This window comes from Rhinatrema bivittatum, chromosome 4 (genome assembly GCF_901001135.1).
Source record: "Rhinatrema bivittatum chromosome 4, aRhiBiv1.1, whole genome shotgun sequence".
NCBI classification, from domain to species: domain Eukaryota; kingdom Metazoa; phylum Chordata; class Amphibia; order Gymnophiona; family Rhinatrematidae; genus Rhinatrema; species Rhinatrema bivittatum.
Window position 1 is genome coordinate 405,719,936 of NC_042618.1, and position 15,850 is coordinate 405,735,785.

Below are 15,850 nucleotides of genomic sequence, written 5' to 3' on the forward strand. Positions count from 1 at the left end.
GAAAAGCACTTGATGTGGTTTACTTGGATTTCAGCAAGACTTGATATGGTCCCACATTGGAGGCTCATGAATAAAATGAGAAGCCTGGGAGGGGGCCTCATGATAGTGAAATGGATTACTAATTAGATGACTGACAGACAGAGAGTAATGATAAATGGAACCTACTCTGAAAAAAGAAGAGTGATAAGTGGAGTTCCTCAAGGATCTGCTCTGGGACCGGTTCTGTTCAATATCTTTGTGAGGGATATTGCATAGGGATAAGAAGGTAAAGTTTGTCTTTTTGCAGATGACAATAAGTTCTGCAAGAGATGATACACCTGCAGGAGTAGAGAACATGAGAAGTGAATTGGAAAGCTCAAGGAGTAAGCAATGTGAAAAGGTGGTGGCTAAGGCCAGAGGAATGCTGGGCTACATAGAGATAGGCATAATCAGCAAGAATAAGGAGGTGATAATTATCCTGTACAGATCCTTGATGAAGCCTCACCTGTGCTCAGTTCTAGGGACCGCATCTCAAACATAAGAACAGAAAGGAAGCAGTCCAAAGAAAGGCAACCAAAATGGTATCGGGTATGCACAAAAATACTTACAAGATGAGACTAAAGGACCTAAATGGCAGAGGAAATTTAATATGAAAAGTGTAAAGTGATGCACATAGGGAAAAGTGACCCATGTCATAATTATATGATATTAGGCTCTATAGTGTAGTTACCACCCAGGAAAAAAGATCTGGCTGTCATACTGGACAATACACTGAAATCATCAGTTCAGTGTGCTGAAATGGTTAAAAAAAAAGTACATAGAATGTTAGGAATCGTGAATAAAAGAATGTATTGCTCCATGGTGAGACCACACCTAGAGTGTGTGCAATTTTGGTCACTGCATCTCAAAAAAGATATAGCCGACTGGAAAAGGTTCAGAGAAGGGCGACTAAAATGATAAAGAGGATGGCACGGCTCCCCTATGAGGAAAGGCTAAAGAGGTTAGGGCTCTTCAGCTTGGTAAAAGATAGTTTTTTGGGGGGGGGGGGCGGATATGATCGAGGTCTATAAAATCATGAGGACTAGACTGGGTAAATGTGAATTAGTTACTTACTCTTTCAGATAATACAAGGACTAGGGGGCACTCAAAGTTAGCAAGTAGCACATTTAAAACAAAGAAAATTCTCTCCCCCTCACTGCATAGCTAAGCACTGGAATTCATTCCCAGAGGATGTGGTTAAGTTAGCGTAGCTGGGTTTAAAAAAAAAAGGTTTGGACAAGTTCTTGGAGTCTATGAACTGCTATTAATCAAACTGACTTAGGAAATAACCACTACTTATTACTGGCATTAGTAGCATGGATTTATTTACTGTTTGGGTATTTGCCAGGTACTTGCATCCTTAATTGGCCACTGTTGGAAATAGGATACTGGGTTTGGCGGACCCTTGGTCTGACCCACCATGGCAACTTCTTATATTTAAATATGTATTTCCTGGAGAAGAGAACAAACAGGGGAAATATGATGTGGACTTTCAAATGCCTGTAAGGAATTAATGATGCACAAAAAATATTTCCCCAATGGAAAGGAAGTTGTAAGACTAGGGGGGTGTGTGTCATAATATGAAACTCAAAGAGGGAAGACTTAAGAACAATGTCAGGAAATATTTCTTAGTAAGTGATAAATGTAGGAAAAAATTCAACATGTCAAACAATTTTTTTTTTTTAAATTAAAAAAAGGCAGCAAACATGGAGCTTCAACGGGTGAAGGGATTTTAATCATTTTACTTTTTGTCATTTTTTGCTGCAGGTTTCCTGAAGAATTCTTTCAGAATATCAATGTTGGGACTTGCCTTTTTTTGTCAAGATTATTATATGTTCTAAGCTGCGCCATTCATTCATTGGAGAAGTTAAGTACCTCCTTGACTGATAATGCTGCCAATACTATCTAAGTTCTTTAAAAAGTTTAATACACTGAGGACTATTTTGAACACTTTGGAGTACATTATAAAATCCATGGGCTGTGCGCGCCATCTGGCTGCTGGTATGTGCTTCCTTGGGACAGCGTACAATGGCGCTGTCCCAGCCCGCCCCAGACCCTTCCCCTTCGAAGAGGCTTGGCACTTGTGCACGTACCGGGTGTTTACGTGCATGGCCAGGCCCCTTTGAAAATTCACCCAGCTCACACAAGGCCCGACTACGCGTGTAAACCTCGGGATTTACGCTCACAGGGCTTTTAAAGAAAACAACATTTTTGGCAAGTGATGACAAGGGGTGTAGGGTTTCACTTTTAAAAATCTGGGTGATGCTCCATGTTTGTTGCCTTCCTTAAATTAAAAAATAAAACAAAAAAAAATAAAACTTGTTTCTATTTGACACATGTTGAATTTTTTCCTACTAACTTCTTTTACACCTACACTTTTGCTTGGGGTGATCTACAGAGCAGCAGTTACTATGTTAACAAAAGGCTTGGGGGTAACCTGCACAGAGCAGCAGTTACTATCCTTAAATTGGCTGGACAGACTAGATGGAACGTTTTGGTCTTTATCTGCTGCCATTTACTGTGTTACTATTTAGTCCTATCCTCTGTTTTGTGTCTTTTAATCAGTTCCCAGTCCACAATAGGACACAATCTCCTCTTTCTGCATGCAAAACTGCACTTGAGTGTGAATCAGTTTAGCACCAAGATGGACACAGCATTTGGACACACATTTTTAAGCAGCATCAGCTTTAATTTCAAGAAAGATCATTAATAAGACTTTTACTATTGGTATTTTACATCAAAATGAACTATACTAGAAATAAGCTTCAAGAGCTAGCAGCCAAATACCACAAAGGGGAAAAAAGGAAAAAAAAGATTTAAAAGCAACCTCGTTTGTGATGAAAATATGCCTCTCAGTTTTACATTGTCTCCTTGTTCTTCTCTTCTGGCACATACCCAGGATAATGTGAGTTACACAAGATACATACTAAATATATTACAAGAACTAAGTCTAAGTTGCATACAGCACCAGAGAAAAACAGGTTAGTATGGTATAAAGTTTGGTTTATTATCTTTGCATTTGAATTACTTCTGTTCTTCAGTGTTAAGAAATTTTGATACTACAGAGGGATACAAAATGAACACAGTTATGTATCTAATATATCTGCAAATAACTCTAGAAGTAGAATGCCCTTTCAGTACAATTCTTTAGGAATTATTGCAATGACTGTTTCTGCATAATGGAAGGATGACATTTGTGGCGATAAATACATTATTAAAATATTATCCAGATATTATCACATGCTTATCAAGTCACAAATTTATCCCCAACACAAAAGGTGTTTGTAACATGAGTACATCTGGCTGCATTGACATATATAGTGGATTTAACTTAGAACACTCTGCTTATAAAAACACTTGCCAAGCTTGGTATTGAACATAGCTCATTCTAGTTATAAAAACATCTGGTCCAAGGATGTGCTTACAAAAAGAATCCACTGTACTGAAAATGATGGCCTTTCTGTAATTGGGCTTCCAACGTGCTGACTTTCTGTACCAATTATCAAGGCCCATTCTGATCTCGTATTTCCTACCCCATAAGAAGTGTGTGTCAGCACAGATACATTTCTGAAATCTGATTGTTTTTGTGATCTGGGGTCAGATTCAAAACTTGCCCAGAGACACATATTTCATACTGCAAGAGACTCAGATACGGTAATGTAATCTATTTCAGTTTGCATTTCTCCATTCTGAGGGAAAATACATGCCCCCACTGTGGCTGGCAGCTAGGAAATATCCTTAGAAAGGCTAACTGGGCAGACTGTATAGGCTGAATCAATTTACTATGTTATCATAACTACAAAATAACATAACTACTATAGATATGGTACTTTCTATCTGTCATAATTAAATATATGGACTTTTAAAATATTCACACTTTTTTTTTTGTTAGTCAGCCAAATTAATTTTACTAAGAAACCTAGGGGGTCATTCATCAAAATGTGATATGGCCTTATCGCGTGTGTTAGGATGTTATCGCATGCAATAATGCCCTACCACATGTGATTACCATATCATGACTGTAAGATTCAAATTAGGGAAAGGGGTGGAATTAACAGTAGCGCTGCGGGGGATAATGTTTTAGACATTATCGCCGGCAGTAGTGCTGGAAGTATCACCACATTTTTCAGTGGCGCTATAGGGCGGTGTGGCCGCAACCGTTGCGGGCAAAACGCACAGCCGCAATGTGGCCGGTTGCCTGCACTATTGCCCCTGCCCCCTTTTTTTTTTTTTTTTTTTAAGCGAGTTACGACTCTGCTCTAATCATTGAGAGATGATGAATACCCCAGCTGGTAGGGTAGGGAACGTCGCACTGCAAATATAACATATTTAAAAAAATATTAGGAAAGTTTGGTTTATGATAAATTCCATTTCAGCCAACTAAAGCACAGATGTTTAACAATCCACCAACACCTCAAATTCTTCACAATTTTTGAGCTGCACGAATGGCCTAATAGATAGCAAGTTCAAGCTGTGGCATTTTTTCTTCAGACTGCAAGAAAAGATATTTGGTTCTGTCCCCTGGATTCTTGTACACAATTTTTCGCACAACTGCAAATTTCATACAATAGAAGCCAGAGATTTTAGTTTGTATTTGAAGATTATTTTCAACATATCTGACCTTTCAGTCAGTCATAGCCCCAAAAGCTTTTTAAAAAAAATCTTTAAAATTATTTTTTTGCCTTGAAACAAACATATATACAAAATAAAAACCATCAAAAGAATAAAAAACAAGTGACTTCATACATTTTGTATTTGATTGACAACGCAAAAATGTTTTCTTAAACTTTACTTTTTTATAATTCCTAATTACTTTTTTTTTTTTAAATATCTGTCAAAACCTCAGTTCATTTATAAGTGAAGTTAAAGCCTATTATCAATTGTCTGTTAATGCTTAATCATTTCTACTTTATGTAGAGCACATTCTAACAAGTTTTTACACTTTAAATCCCAAACCAAGTTTTCTGAACTTGTAGCAAAAATCACTAAACCACACAGACTTTTTGCATCTGACAGCATTAACCTAAAAAAAAACAAAAACAAACAAAAAACAAAAAACTACACACAAAACTGTAGAATACTAAATACAGAATTTATTTAAATAAAACCTTCAAAATGAACATTCCAAACTAGATTTACTCCTGGAAACACACAAGGCACAAGTCAGAGATAAAAAGTAACCACTTTCCCTTATGCTATGTACATTTTTTTTCTGATATACTGTAATATCTAGCTAAAATAAAGCAAGATTTATATGTATTTATAATTCAGAATTTTTTTTTATAGCTCGTGAATACTTTGACAGATAAAAACCTAATCTAGACTATCAGTGCATTTCCACATTAATACACTCTTGTCTCAGAAAGCAGGCCTGCCAACACCTCAGTAATGACAATTCAGACAATTTTTTTTTTAAAGTCCTGAAACAAAATGAGAGAAAGTTTGTAAATTGGGCACAAGTCATTACCAATGCTTTCTGTTAGAAAACTTTTTAATTCACGATGGAAGGGAAATGTATATAAAGTAATTTTATAAATACAGCTGTAAGTGTAAAAATATAAAAACTGAAAACTATTTATAATTGTAATTGAGGCTGATGGCTCCCTGTTGCTACCATGGTATGGAAATCAGTGCAGTCCTAACAATATGGAAATGAAATCTACATGGGGGGAGGGGAGGGAGGGAGGAAGAGGAAGGTATCTATTTCCTACTGCTCTGCAGCGTTTTCTGCTAAAGAGCTAAATCAAGATTTCTTTGGTTCTAGAAGGATAAATATGTTGGTAACTCCGAATTGTTTCCATGGACAAAATGCACTCAAAGTTTTAACATTGTACATGTTCACAGTTGTGCTGTAAGTAATAAAAATTCCTGCTTCTAATACAAACATGTTACTTTCAAACTGAATACAATAGGCTTATTGATCTCTGAGGAGGAACATGTGTATAAAGTGGCAGTCCTACTGAATTACAATGAATTGCTAGTATCTGTTGGGAGTACACAAAAGAAATCAAACAGAGGCAAAATTTTAAATGAAAACTTTTCAACATGACTCCCTCCCATGCCAAAATAACACACAACATTCAAGGTGTGGCTAAAAATGTGTGATAAATGTATTATGGAAAAATATTGGTTCACAAGATCTCCAGCAGTGATTCATGCACCCAGAATCTCAGCAGATCTCCAAAGGAAAATTAGCACTCAACCTGTATGTTTGTATGCCCTCTCACTGAGCAATTACGCCATCAGCAATTTACAGTATGTGTGCTATCATCAGTGCAAGATCAGATGACTTGATAACTTAGGTAATGCAGTGCATTTTCTCCTCTCGTGGGACAAAGACCATGAATAAATTTCAACATGATAGGAATGTTTTACAAAATATTGCAATGCATCTTCAACCAAGCCAATATCCCATGTACAGCAAGTTTAGAGCAGCAGCATTATCACATTTGTGCATATTGGCATTCAGCCATATAGGACAGTACAGCTACAATGCAAGTTTTCTATCTTAGTGAAAATAAGATTACTTAAAATTAAACAGTGGAAAAATCTATTTCAAATAAAACGGAACTGAGAATTTAGACAACCAACATAAGGCTATGTTAAATAAAAAAAGCGAACACCATGATGTTTACTTTGAGTACTAGTTGTCCAATCTGAATATGTTAAATATCTAAAAATGGCCAGCATAGTGCTTCGACAAAACTGCTGTCCAGCCTCTCCTTTGATCAAACCTCTGCTAAACCTCAGATGCAGAGAAACTAATCCAGTACAGTGAAGTCAGTGTCTCGACCGTCCACCTTCAAACGCATGATGCTCTTTGTGAGCTAAACAGGACAAAAAGAAAATCCATTTCAGAAGTTTTAATAATTATTCAAATCATCATTTTCTGACACTAGCAGGAGATGAAATGGGTTTTAACCTTTTTTATCAGCACAATTGAGATTAATGGGGTCTCCATATAAACACCACACGTTAGTGTGTTTCAATAAATATCCTCTTCATGAAACACAAATTGATAATTACTTTAGTTATATTTCATTTATGTCTGAGTGAAACAGCTCACTCACTGGATGGCAAAGATTTAGGACTTCTTTTTCCACCACACAGAAAAATATTAATTCCCTATTCATCACTCAACTAAAGAAAAAATGTCAGAATCATACTAGTTTCAAATAGTTTATGAAATAGATTGTAGGAGACTTAGGGCCTGATTTACTAAGGCTTTTTTTTTTTCTAGTCTGTCTGTATGGAAGAAAAGCTTAGTACATCAGTCCCCTAGTTTGCCATATTCACTCTTCATTCAGACTAAAGGCCATACACTTGTGTTGTTGACCAGTATTGCTGGTCAACATACCTGCTCCCCAACGGAGTTAAACACAGATATGCTGCCACATCACTGCAATCCTTTTTAACTAGCACATGGTTCTGGTTAAGTTACATTCCTGGTTACTTGCCACTGTGGCCGGCAAGAACCTTTGATATTTCTTACACCTATTATCCGTATTTGCTAAAATTAAATCAATGAATTAAAAATGCATCAAGAACAGCATTTTTCTGGTATCAGAGTAAAATTTACATAAAGTTAAATGTCTACATAGTAAATTTACGATAAGTTAATACAAATTATTAAAAATTCACCATATTTCTGATATAAGGCTTTCTAGAAGCAAAAAAATGTAGGGTTTCAGGCAAGCATGGATTTAGGCGGTCACCTATGTACAGCCCCACTTTAAAACAAAAAATATCAGTGAGGCAAGGATTGTGTATACTTACGTTTATAAAATACTGCTTTGAAAGATATTTGCGGAAGAAGTTCATAGATCTTTTCTAAAACGGTTGCCTCACTCGCCACAGATGCATTTCCATTCCATACTTGAACAACATCTTCGCGGTCACGAACGCTGACACTCACGCCAATAACTTCATCATCTAGGATGGGCGTGCAGTGTATGACAAACAAGGATAAAAGGTCATTAGTAATAAAATCAAAGATAAAGTACTGTGGTTGCCATGTCAGTTCACTTGGATGCAGGATAATAAAGGTCAACAACTAAAAATATATAAAGGTGATACCTTTCTATAGTGCTATTAAGTTAAACACATACCATTTGTATTGGCCTATTTGTTAAACTTTCTTTTTGTAAAAACGTCTATACTAGGCTTAAGACTTTAGTTTTATGATTTTATGCAATGCAATCAATGCTTTTGATTTTAGTGAAAAGTAGTATATAAAAAATAAAACTAACTTTAAAGAAATTGTATTGCTCTGCATTTGTTTTATAAACTATGGACAGGTTCTATTTTCTCTCTCTCTCTTTTTTTTTTGCATCTTTGCTTCACTGCTCAAAGTGTACTCCATTATTGAAAGTTCAAGCTTGACCAAATAATTCTGGTCATCTAAACCAGAGCTGACAGAAAACGGCATTCCTTTTGGCATTAAGTTCTCATGAAGACTGAGTAGTGTGAAACCGATGATTTCTTGGAGGAGTATATTGCAGCTGGATTGAAATCTCCTTTAAAAGCAGTAAGAAGCCATTAGCAATGTCTCCTGGGGCCAAAGAGATAATGATCCAGTTCAGAAGAACCAATATCCCAGGTTTAAGTAAAGTACACAAACCATTTATTGAAAAAGGGGAAACAACTAACATTAGCTTTTAAAAAAAGATCCGCTTGTTGGAAGCTGTGCCGCACACAGTATGTGCTCACAAAGGCTCAACGTCTAATCTGTACTTATAACATCTAATTTGTACATGTAATTTGTATCTATAACACCTTTTAAAAAGAGAGGAGAACTATAACACCAAGACTTTAATGAAGACAACTGGTCTGTCTAAAATTCTGATGCATGGGGATGAAATAGTCTAGGTTTCTTTTTGTTTTGTGTTTTTATTTAATTCTGGAGATAGTTGTACTAAAACATTAAGGCAATTTTAAGTTAAAAACGAATTCCATTGCGACTGACCCTGTGGCTCAGCTATAGCAGTGTGAGCTGTGGCGTATGAGCCTCATGCTTAGTATCCAATGAGTTAGAACCAGAGGGTGGCCTGACATTGCAGATACAACTCCTACTGGTTACAGAGCAATAGCAAAGGGGCACAGTCTCAGAAGAGGCTTCACCTAAAGCCTTCAACCAGCAAGGGAAAGGGGAGAAGACAAGCAGATAACAAAAAAATAAAAGATCAGCTTCATCCAAAGTTTACTTAAAAATGTCATTTCAATTCTTTACAGAACTTATAGTCAGCACATGCCCATCTCCTAAAAGCATAAGATGTGCCATGCTGGGGAAGTAATTAATCCAAGTCATAAGAACCCAGAGGATTCCAAAGAGTAGATCCATTTCTTATTGCTCACTCCCATGTATAAGCAGTGGTTTTCCCAAATCTACCTGGCTCATAATGGCTTATGGACATTTTCTCTAGAATCTTGCTCAAACCCCTTTTAAACCCAGCTATGCTAGATACCTGTACTAGGGATGTGCAGCAGGGATGGATTCGTTCCATTCGGTATTCGTATTCATGGGGAGCCAAATCAGTTGCATCTGTTCTCGGGGGACCCCAATCTGTTCATTAGTTACGTATGTATTCGTTTCCCAAAAAAAAAAAAAAACCCCTATCCCAACCCTTTAAATTTAACTACAACCCCCCACCCTCCTGACCCCCCCAAGACTTACCAAAAGTCCCTGGTGGTCCAGCGGGGGTCCTGGCATGATCTCCTGCACTCGGGCTGTCGGCTGCCGGTATTCAAAATGGCACAGATAGCCTTTGCCCTCACTATGTCACAGGGGCTACCGGTGCCATTGGTCGGCCCCTGTGACATAGTAGGAGCACAAGATAGTGCCGGCGGTCCATTGCTCCTACCATGTGACAGGGGCCAACCAATGGCACCAGTAGCCCCTGTGACATAGTGAGGGCAAAGGCTATCGGCGCCATTTTGAAAACCGGCAGCCGACAGCCTGAGTGCAGGAGATCGCTCCAGGACCGCCGCTGGACCACCAGAGACTTTTGGTAAGTCTTGGGGGGGGGTCAGGAGGGTGGGGGGTTTATTCATTAGATACGTTGTATTCGTGGGGGTTCGCCATACATTTCGTGACCCCACGAATACAACGAATAGGGACATATACGTTGCGGACTGCCAATACGTCGAAAACAAATGCACACCCCTAACCTGTACCACATGTTCCAACAAATTCCATAGCTTGAATGTATGTAAAATGGAAAAAAAAAACCCCCAAACCAAAATACTTGCGCCAATTTGTTTTAAATCCACTCCCTGTTTCATGAAGAGTTCCCTAGTCTTAGTAATGAGGAGGTAAATAACTGTTCTCTATTAATCTGTTTTACTGCACTCATGATTTAATAAACCTCTTTTTCATATGCCCTCACAGCCGTCTCTTCTCCAAGTTGAAGAGCTCTACTCTGTTTAGCCTTTCATAAGGGACCATTCTATCCCTTTATCATTTTTATTGCCCTCCTCTGTACTTTTTCTAGTTTCACTGCATGTTTTTTTTAAAATGGGGTGACCAGAACTGCACAAAGCACTCAAAGTGTAATCGCACCATGGATTGATACACAGGCATTATGATATTTTTTCCATTTCTTTCCAAATAATCCTTTTTTGGCAATCACTGCATACTAAGCTGAGGATTTCAACACATTGTCCACAATGGCTCCAAGATCCTTTTCCTGAATGGTGACCCCCAATACAGAACCCAGCATTGGATACCTAGAACTAGGATTATTTTCCCCTTTATGCATCACTTTACACTTGATCACATTAAATTTCATCTGCCATCTGGATGCCCGGTCCACCAAGGTCGGCCTGCAATTTTTCACAATCTACCTGGGTTTTAACAACTTTGCATAATTTTCCATCATCTGCAAATATGATCACCTCTCGCACTGCTCCCTTTTCCTGATCATTAATGAATGTTAAACAGTGCTGGTCTCAATAGAGATCCCTAAAGCACTTCATTATTTACCTTTTCTCCTAGGAAAAAAGACCATTTCGCTCTATTGTTTCCTGCCCTTTAACCAGTTACCAATCCACAACTGAATGCTGCCTTCTATTCTGCAACTTTTTAAAATTTCCTTAGGAGTCTCATGAGGAACTTTGTCAAATGCCTTCTGTAAATGATATCCTTGGCAGAAAAAGTTACAAACCAGAAAAAATCCTCCATTTATAGGCTACGAACTAACAGCACACTAAGAAAGCAAATTAAATAGAGAAACAAAGGAACACGAGAAGCACGATCAACAAAGGTGGATTTACCTGGTGTACAGCAATCTGTAAACTGTTCCCCGATGGTGGCGAGTAATAATTCTTTCCAAACTGCAGGCTGAACATTTAATAATTAAAAATGATGAAAATATATAGTTTGAAACTGTTATGTACATTTTTTTTGCTAAAATGAAAAGTCCTCGGCCATCTGAATCACTTTACCAAATGCAGTGTTATAGCTTTCTAGAGTGACATACAGTTTAGAAAAGAAAACTGGATACCCCATAATTAGCTAGGCTGACGTTTTATTAATGCAAATGAAATTTCTCTTTACTTATGTGGATGAAACAAATGTGACGGGCTAAACACAATATCATGGAGTCATCACACCTTGTGTGCTTGCTTCCCTTTTTCAGCTATGCTTAAACGTTTTTCTGCTGGTGCAGAAACTGAACCAATTTCAGCTGAGCACATTGAAAGGTTGGCATTCTGCAGATTATTCTGCCTGGCTGTTGATATCTATTCGGATTGGGTAAGTTATTTATTTTAACTTTTATTTCTACTTCTGCTCCTATCTTGGTCTCAGTATAAACCATATTTATGACCAGTATTTTAAGTTATAACTAGGAGACAACACCAGAAAATAGAAATCACACACACAGCATCATCTCTGTAGTGTTCCATCTAGTTAAAATGTTACTGTTTAATTTCTTTTGTTGACAAAAGAGCGAACAGAAAGAGTACAAATGAGATTTAGGGACTAAAAGGATCATCATTATGTTTCCTCTGCCTACACAAAATCACCGTATGTACTGCACATTTGTTACTGGATACCATACGCCAAAGACCAAGGAAAACTGAAGCCCGTGCCTTTTATTCTAAGAAATCTTAAAAACTGCGGTGTCTTTTATTCATGGTAAAATTTAAATTTGTTGCAAATAATTCGGAGGGATGGTAACTTTCAAACCGGTGTGTGAACGCATGTATGTGGGTGCGTGCGTGCCGAGATTTGGGGTCATTTTATAACGTCCGCGTGCATGTTTATAAAACAGCCTGGCCACATGCACCGCGAAATCTGAAGCGGGTGAGCATAGGTGCGTAAATCCCGCTTCTACCACGCAAGTCGGGGAACTTTAAAAGGGGGGTGCATCCACACCAGTGCCAGTTTAACCAGTTCATCCACCAGTCTGCCCCACTAACAGCTAGGTCCTCCAAGCCCCCTGGGTTTGATGGCCTACACTCCCCCCCCCCCCCAGACCCTTTAAACCCCTCGGAAGTGGCTCAATTCTTTTATTACTTACGTATCCTCAATGGCAGAAGTAAAGTTACGTAGCGGGGGTCCTTGGCACGCGCCGGGACAGGTACTTAAGCGCACATCTCTTGGCCATGCCCCTAATTCCCATGGCCCGTCCCTTTTTGTAAAAACTTTTCAGATGTGCGCACAGTGGGTATCTGGGCACGTTTTAAAATAAGTCTGGCATATGTGTGCATCCCCTGAGGTATGTGCGCCAAGCTTTTAAAATTCACTTCTAAGAAACCAGAAATTCTGGGTGTTTCTTCTAAAAACAAGATAGAACTAGGGTGCAAATGGGCATAGAGACAATGACTGGTGGTCCATGATTTCCATCTTCTCCTCATGCCCCTGGACCAGCTGATTTTTGACATTTCAGCTACTTGTCAGTCAGGGATATAACAAGAATGAGAGGTGAAAGAAAAGGAAGATTAAAGGCCTGCTGAACATGCTCTCTTTATTTCTGGTTAACTTCATTTCAATCACGTCAAAATAGTCCAGTCAACATCAAATGCACCAAATGTCTCAGAACAAAAAAAACAACTAGGTAAACAAATTCTTTAATGTTTACTGCTACTGGCATCCATTAATCAAATGAGGCTATGAGCTTTTTTTGGAGGGACCATTGTACCACTTCATGGGTAAGAATATTTTCTCTTCTTTAGGGGTCATGCATAATCCATAATCATTGGTCCTTTCACTTAATTCCAAATCACGTTTTTGAAAGAGCACCATTTTAAGGCAAGAACATTCCTGCAGTGCATGATTGCTAGCCCTCCCATTGACAAAACTTCAATTGCAAAACCACATGGACAGTCCACAATAGTAATTATCTATTGTGCTATCATATTTCATGCAGAGCAACCCTTAGATTCAGCGAATGCACAATATTTTAATCATTTACCAGACTTGTATTTCAAAAAAATTGCTTTTTTTTTTCTTTTCTGTTTGCACTTAAAATCTTAATAGCTGCTTCCAAATCCAAGTAAATACTCCTCAAAACAACATGGTAATGTCTCCAATCAATAAATGAATTTGTAACACCCCCATGACTATTACACATCATAATTTCATGTTGAGCGTAATACTTAGCTTCTTATCTCTCTAATGCAGTTAATTTGGTTAGCTGACCGGGATCATGAGGACCTCTGCCCGTCACTGTCAGTATTTCGACAGGTCTGCCTCAGGGACCAATGTAGCTCATATTGGAGACATTCTGTGTGAAAAACAGACTGTGGGATTACCTGCTATCCTTAGAGAGGGCAGGTAGTCATCTCTCTCATTGGGTATAAAATCTTAAAAGGTATGTTGTGACATCAGATACCTTCAGTATTCCACGGCAGCCATGGCATAAGAACGGTGAAACCACGGTTCATTTTAAATGAAGTCTATATAATATACTGGTTGGTAAGATACTTGACGGTAACGTTTGTTTGTTTTTCACATAAAACGTCTCCAATATGAACTAAATTGGCCCCTGGGCCAGACAAATACCCTGTCGAAACACTGGCAGTGTCGGGTGGAGGTTCCCATGATCCTGGTCAGCTAACAAGATTAACTGTATTAGAGAGCTAAGAAGCTTAGAATTATACCTCATAATTTCACACTGAGTGCAACAGTCACGTGGGTGCTGTGAATTCACTTATTGATTGGAGACTTACCATGCTGTTGTGTGGATTATTTACTTGGATTTGGAAGTAGCTATTAAGATTTTACGTGCAAACAGAAAAGAAAAAAGAGAAAAGTTTTTCCATTGCACAAACTTGATAAATTATTAAAATAGTGTGCATTCGCTGAATCAATGGGTGCTCTGCACAAAATATGATATCAGCATGGTAGATAATTACTATTGTGGACTGTACATCTAAGTGGTTTGTATAATTGTGATCTGGAGGTCCTTTTAGGCTATTTTGTATTGTTTCCGCCCCCTGCTTGCCCCAGAGCCCGCCCACTGCTGTTCAAGATCACAGTGGCAGTGCCGTAGCACTGAGAGGACTCCACCTGCCTGTCCATCATCAGCTGGAGCCCTGGGGAGGTAAGGAGAGGAAACTGGGCGGCCGGGCCAGTTCCAGTGGAGCAGCGTTCCCCCTTCCCTCGCCAGAAGGAAGAGTAGGCGCCCGCAGGACTGTACCCACATCCTGCCCGCCCACCACTGCTCAAGATCGCAGTGGCAGCGCTGGTGATGCACACCCGAAGGAGCACAACAAAGGAGCTTTCCCCCTTTGTGCGCACCCGAAGCGAGGCCTGCGGACGCCTTTCTAACTTGCTACTCTCCCCTAACTATGCAAGGAAAGTAATGGATCAGGAACACCTCATCACAGGAAAAAAAAAAAAAGGACAAAGGCTACCTCAGAAGATCCACCAAAAACAAACAGCATATGATCAACAACCTAACCCACCCCACAAGAAATAACTCCTCAGCAGATCACTCCTACCTAACGCTCATACTGCTTCTTCTGAATGCGCAGTCTATTTCTAAAAAAACCCTCTTATGATTTACTTGATGATTTCAACCCAACCATCTTCTGCATTGCCAAAACCTGGCTGAACAATAAAGATAATGTACTCTTAAATCAAACTGACAGTCCAAATATGTCTTTCACTTCCCCTGACCAAAACATAAAGGTGGGGGTTTACTAATTATTAGTTAAAAAAAAAAAAAAAGCTCAAACTTATTTCATACAAAATAGAAATCAACTCTCCCTATGAAGTGGCACTACTTAAATCTCCACAAAAACATCGGAATGGTCTACTGTCCCCCCAGAATACTTCAAAACGACTGCTCATTAAAGCGTTTCCTTCACATGAGTCCACCTTCATAGTAGGTGTCTAATCTACATGTTGATAGAACAACTAAATCCTCTGCCTGTGAAACCTTCTTTGAAACAATGGAATGGTCACAATTTATAACCAAACCCACTCATAAAGCAGGTCATATTCTAGATCTCATATTTGCCAATCTCAATTGTATGATAAATACCTCTCACACTATACTGCCTTGGTCTGATCACCAACTACTAAAAGCAGACATAACCTTCCTCAACTCAAATAAGCAAAACACAAACAATCAGACATTCACCTTTAGGAAAAAGATAGAGCCAGATCTACTTGCAGAATCACTAAAAAAAATAAGCTTGTCGATTTCAACCATGCCAATGCCTCCGCTTCATTTGAAGCATGGGATAACATGGTTAAAGAAATAGCAGATGACCTAAGCCCATTACAAATAAAAACAATCCAACTTAATCAATATACCTCTAAGCAAAAGAAACCATGGTACAATGAGGAATTAAGCCGCTCCAAACAATCTGAGAAAATCCG

At 38.6% G+C, this 15,850-nt stretch overlaps 1 protein-coding gene across 1 annotated transcript in view; it reads right to left on the bottom strand.

Moving 5' to 3' along the window:
* Positions 1–5,089: 5,089 nt before the first annotated feature.
* The window catches only part of EIF4E3 (eukaryotic translation initiation factor 4E family member 3), a 75,295-nt gene continuing 64,534 nt past the window's right edge, over positions 5,090–15,850 (bottom strand). Inside the window, exons 5-7 of the mRNA XM_029601089.1 lie at positions 11,290–11,356; positions 7,795–7,950; positions 5,090–6,845 (exon numbers count right to left, since the gene is read on the bottom strand). Coding sequence (XP_029456949.1) covers positions 6,799–6,845; positions 7,795–7,950; positions 11,290–11,356 — 270 coding nt within the window. The 3' untranslated portion in view covers positions 5,090–6,798. The remainder of the gene's footprint in view (positions 6,846–7,794; positions 7,951–11,289; positions 11,357–15,850) is intronic.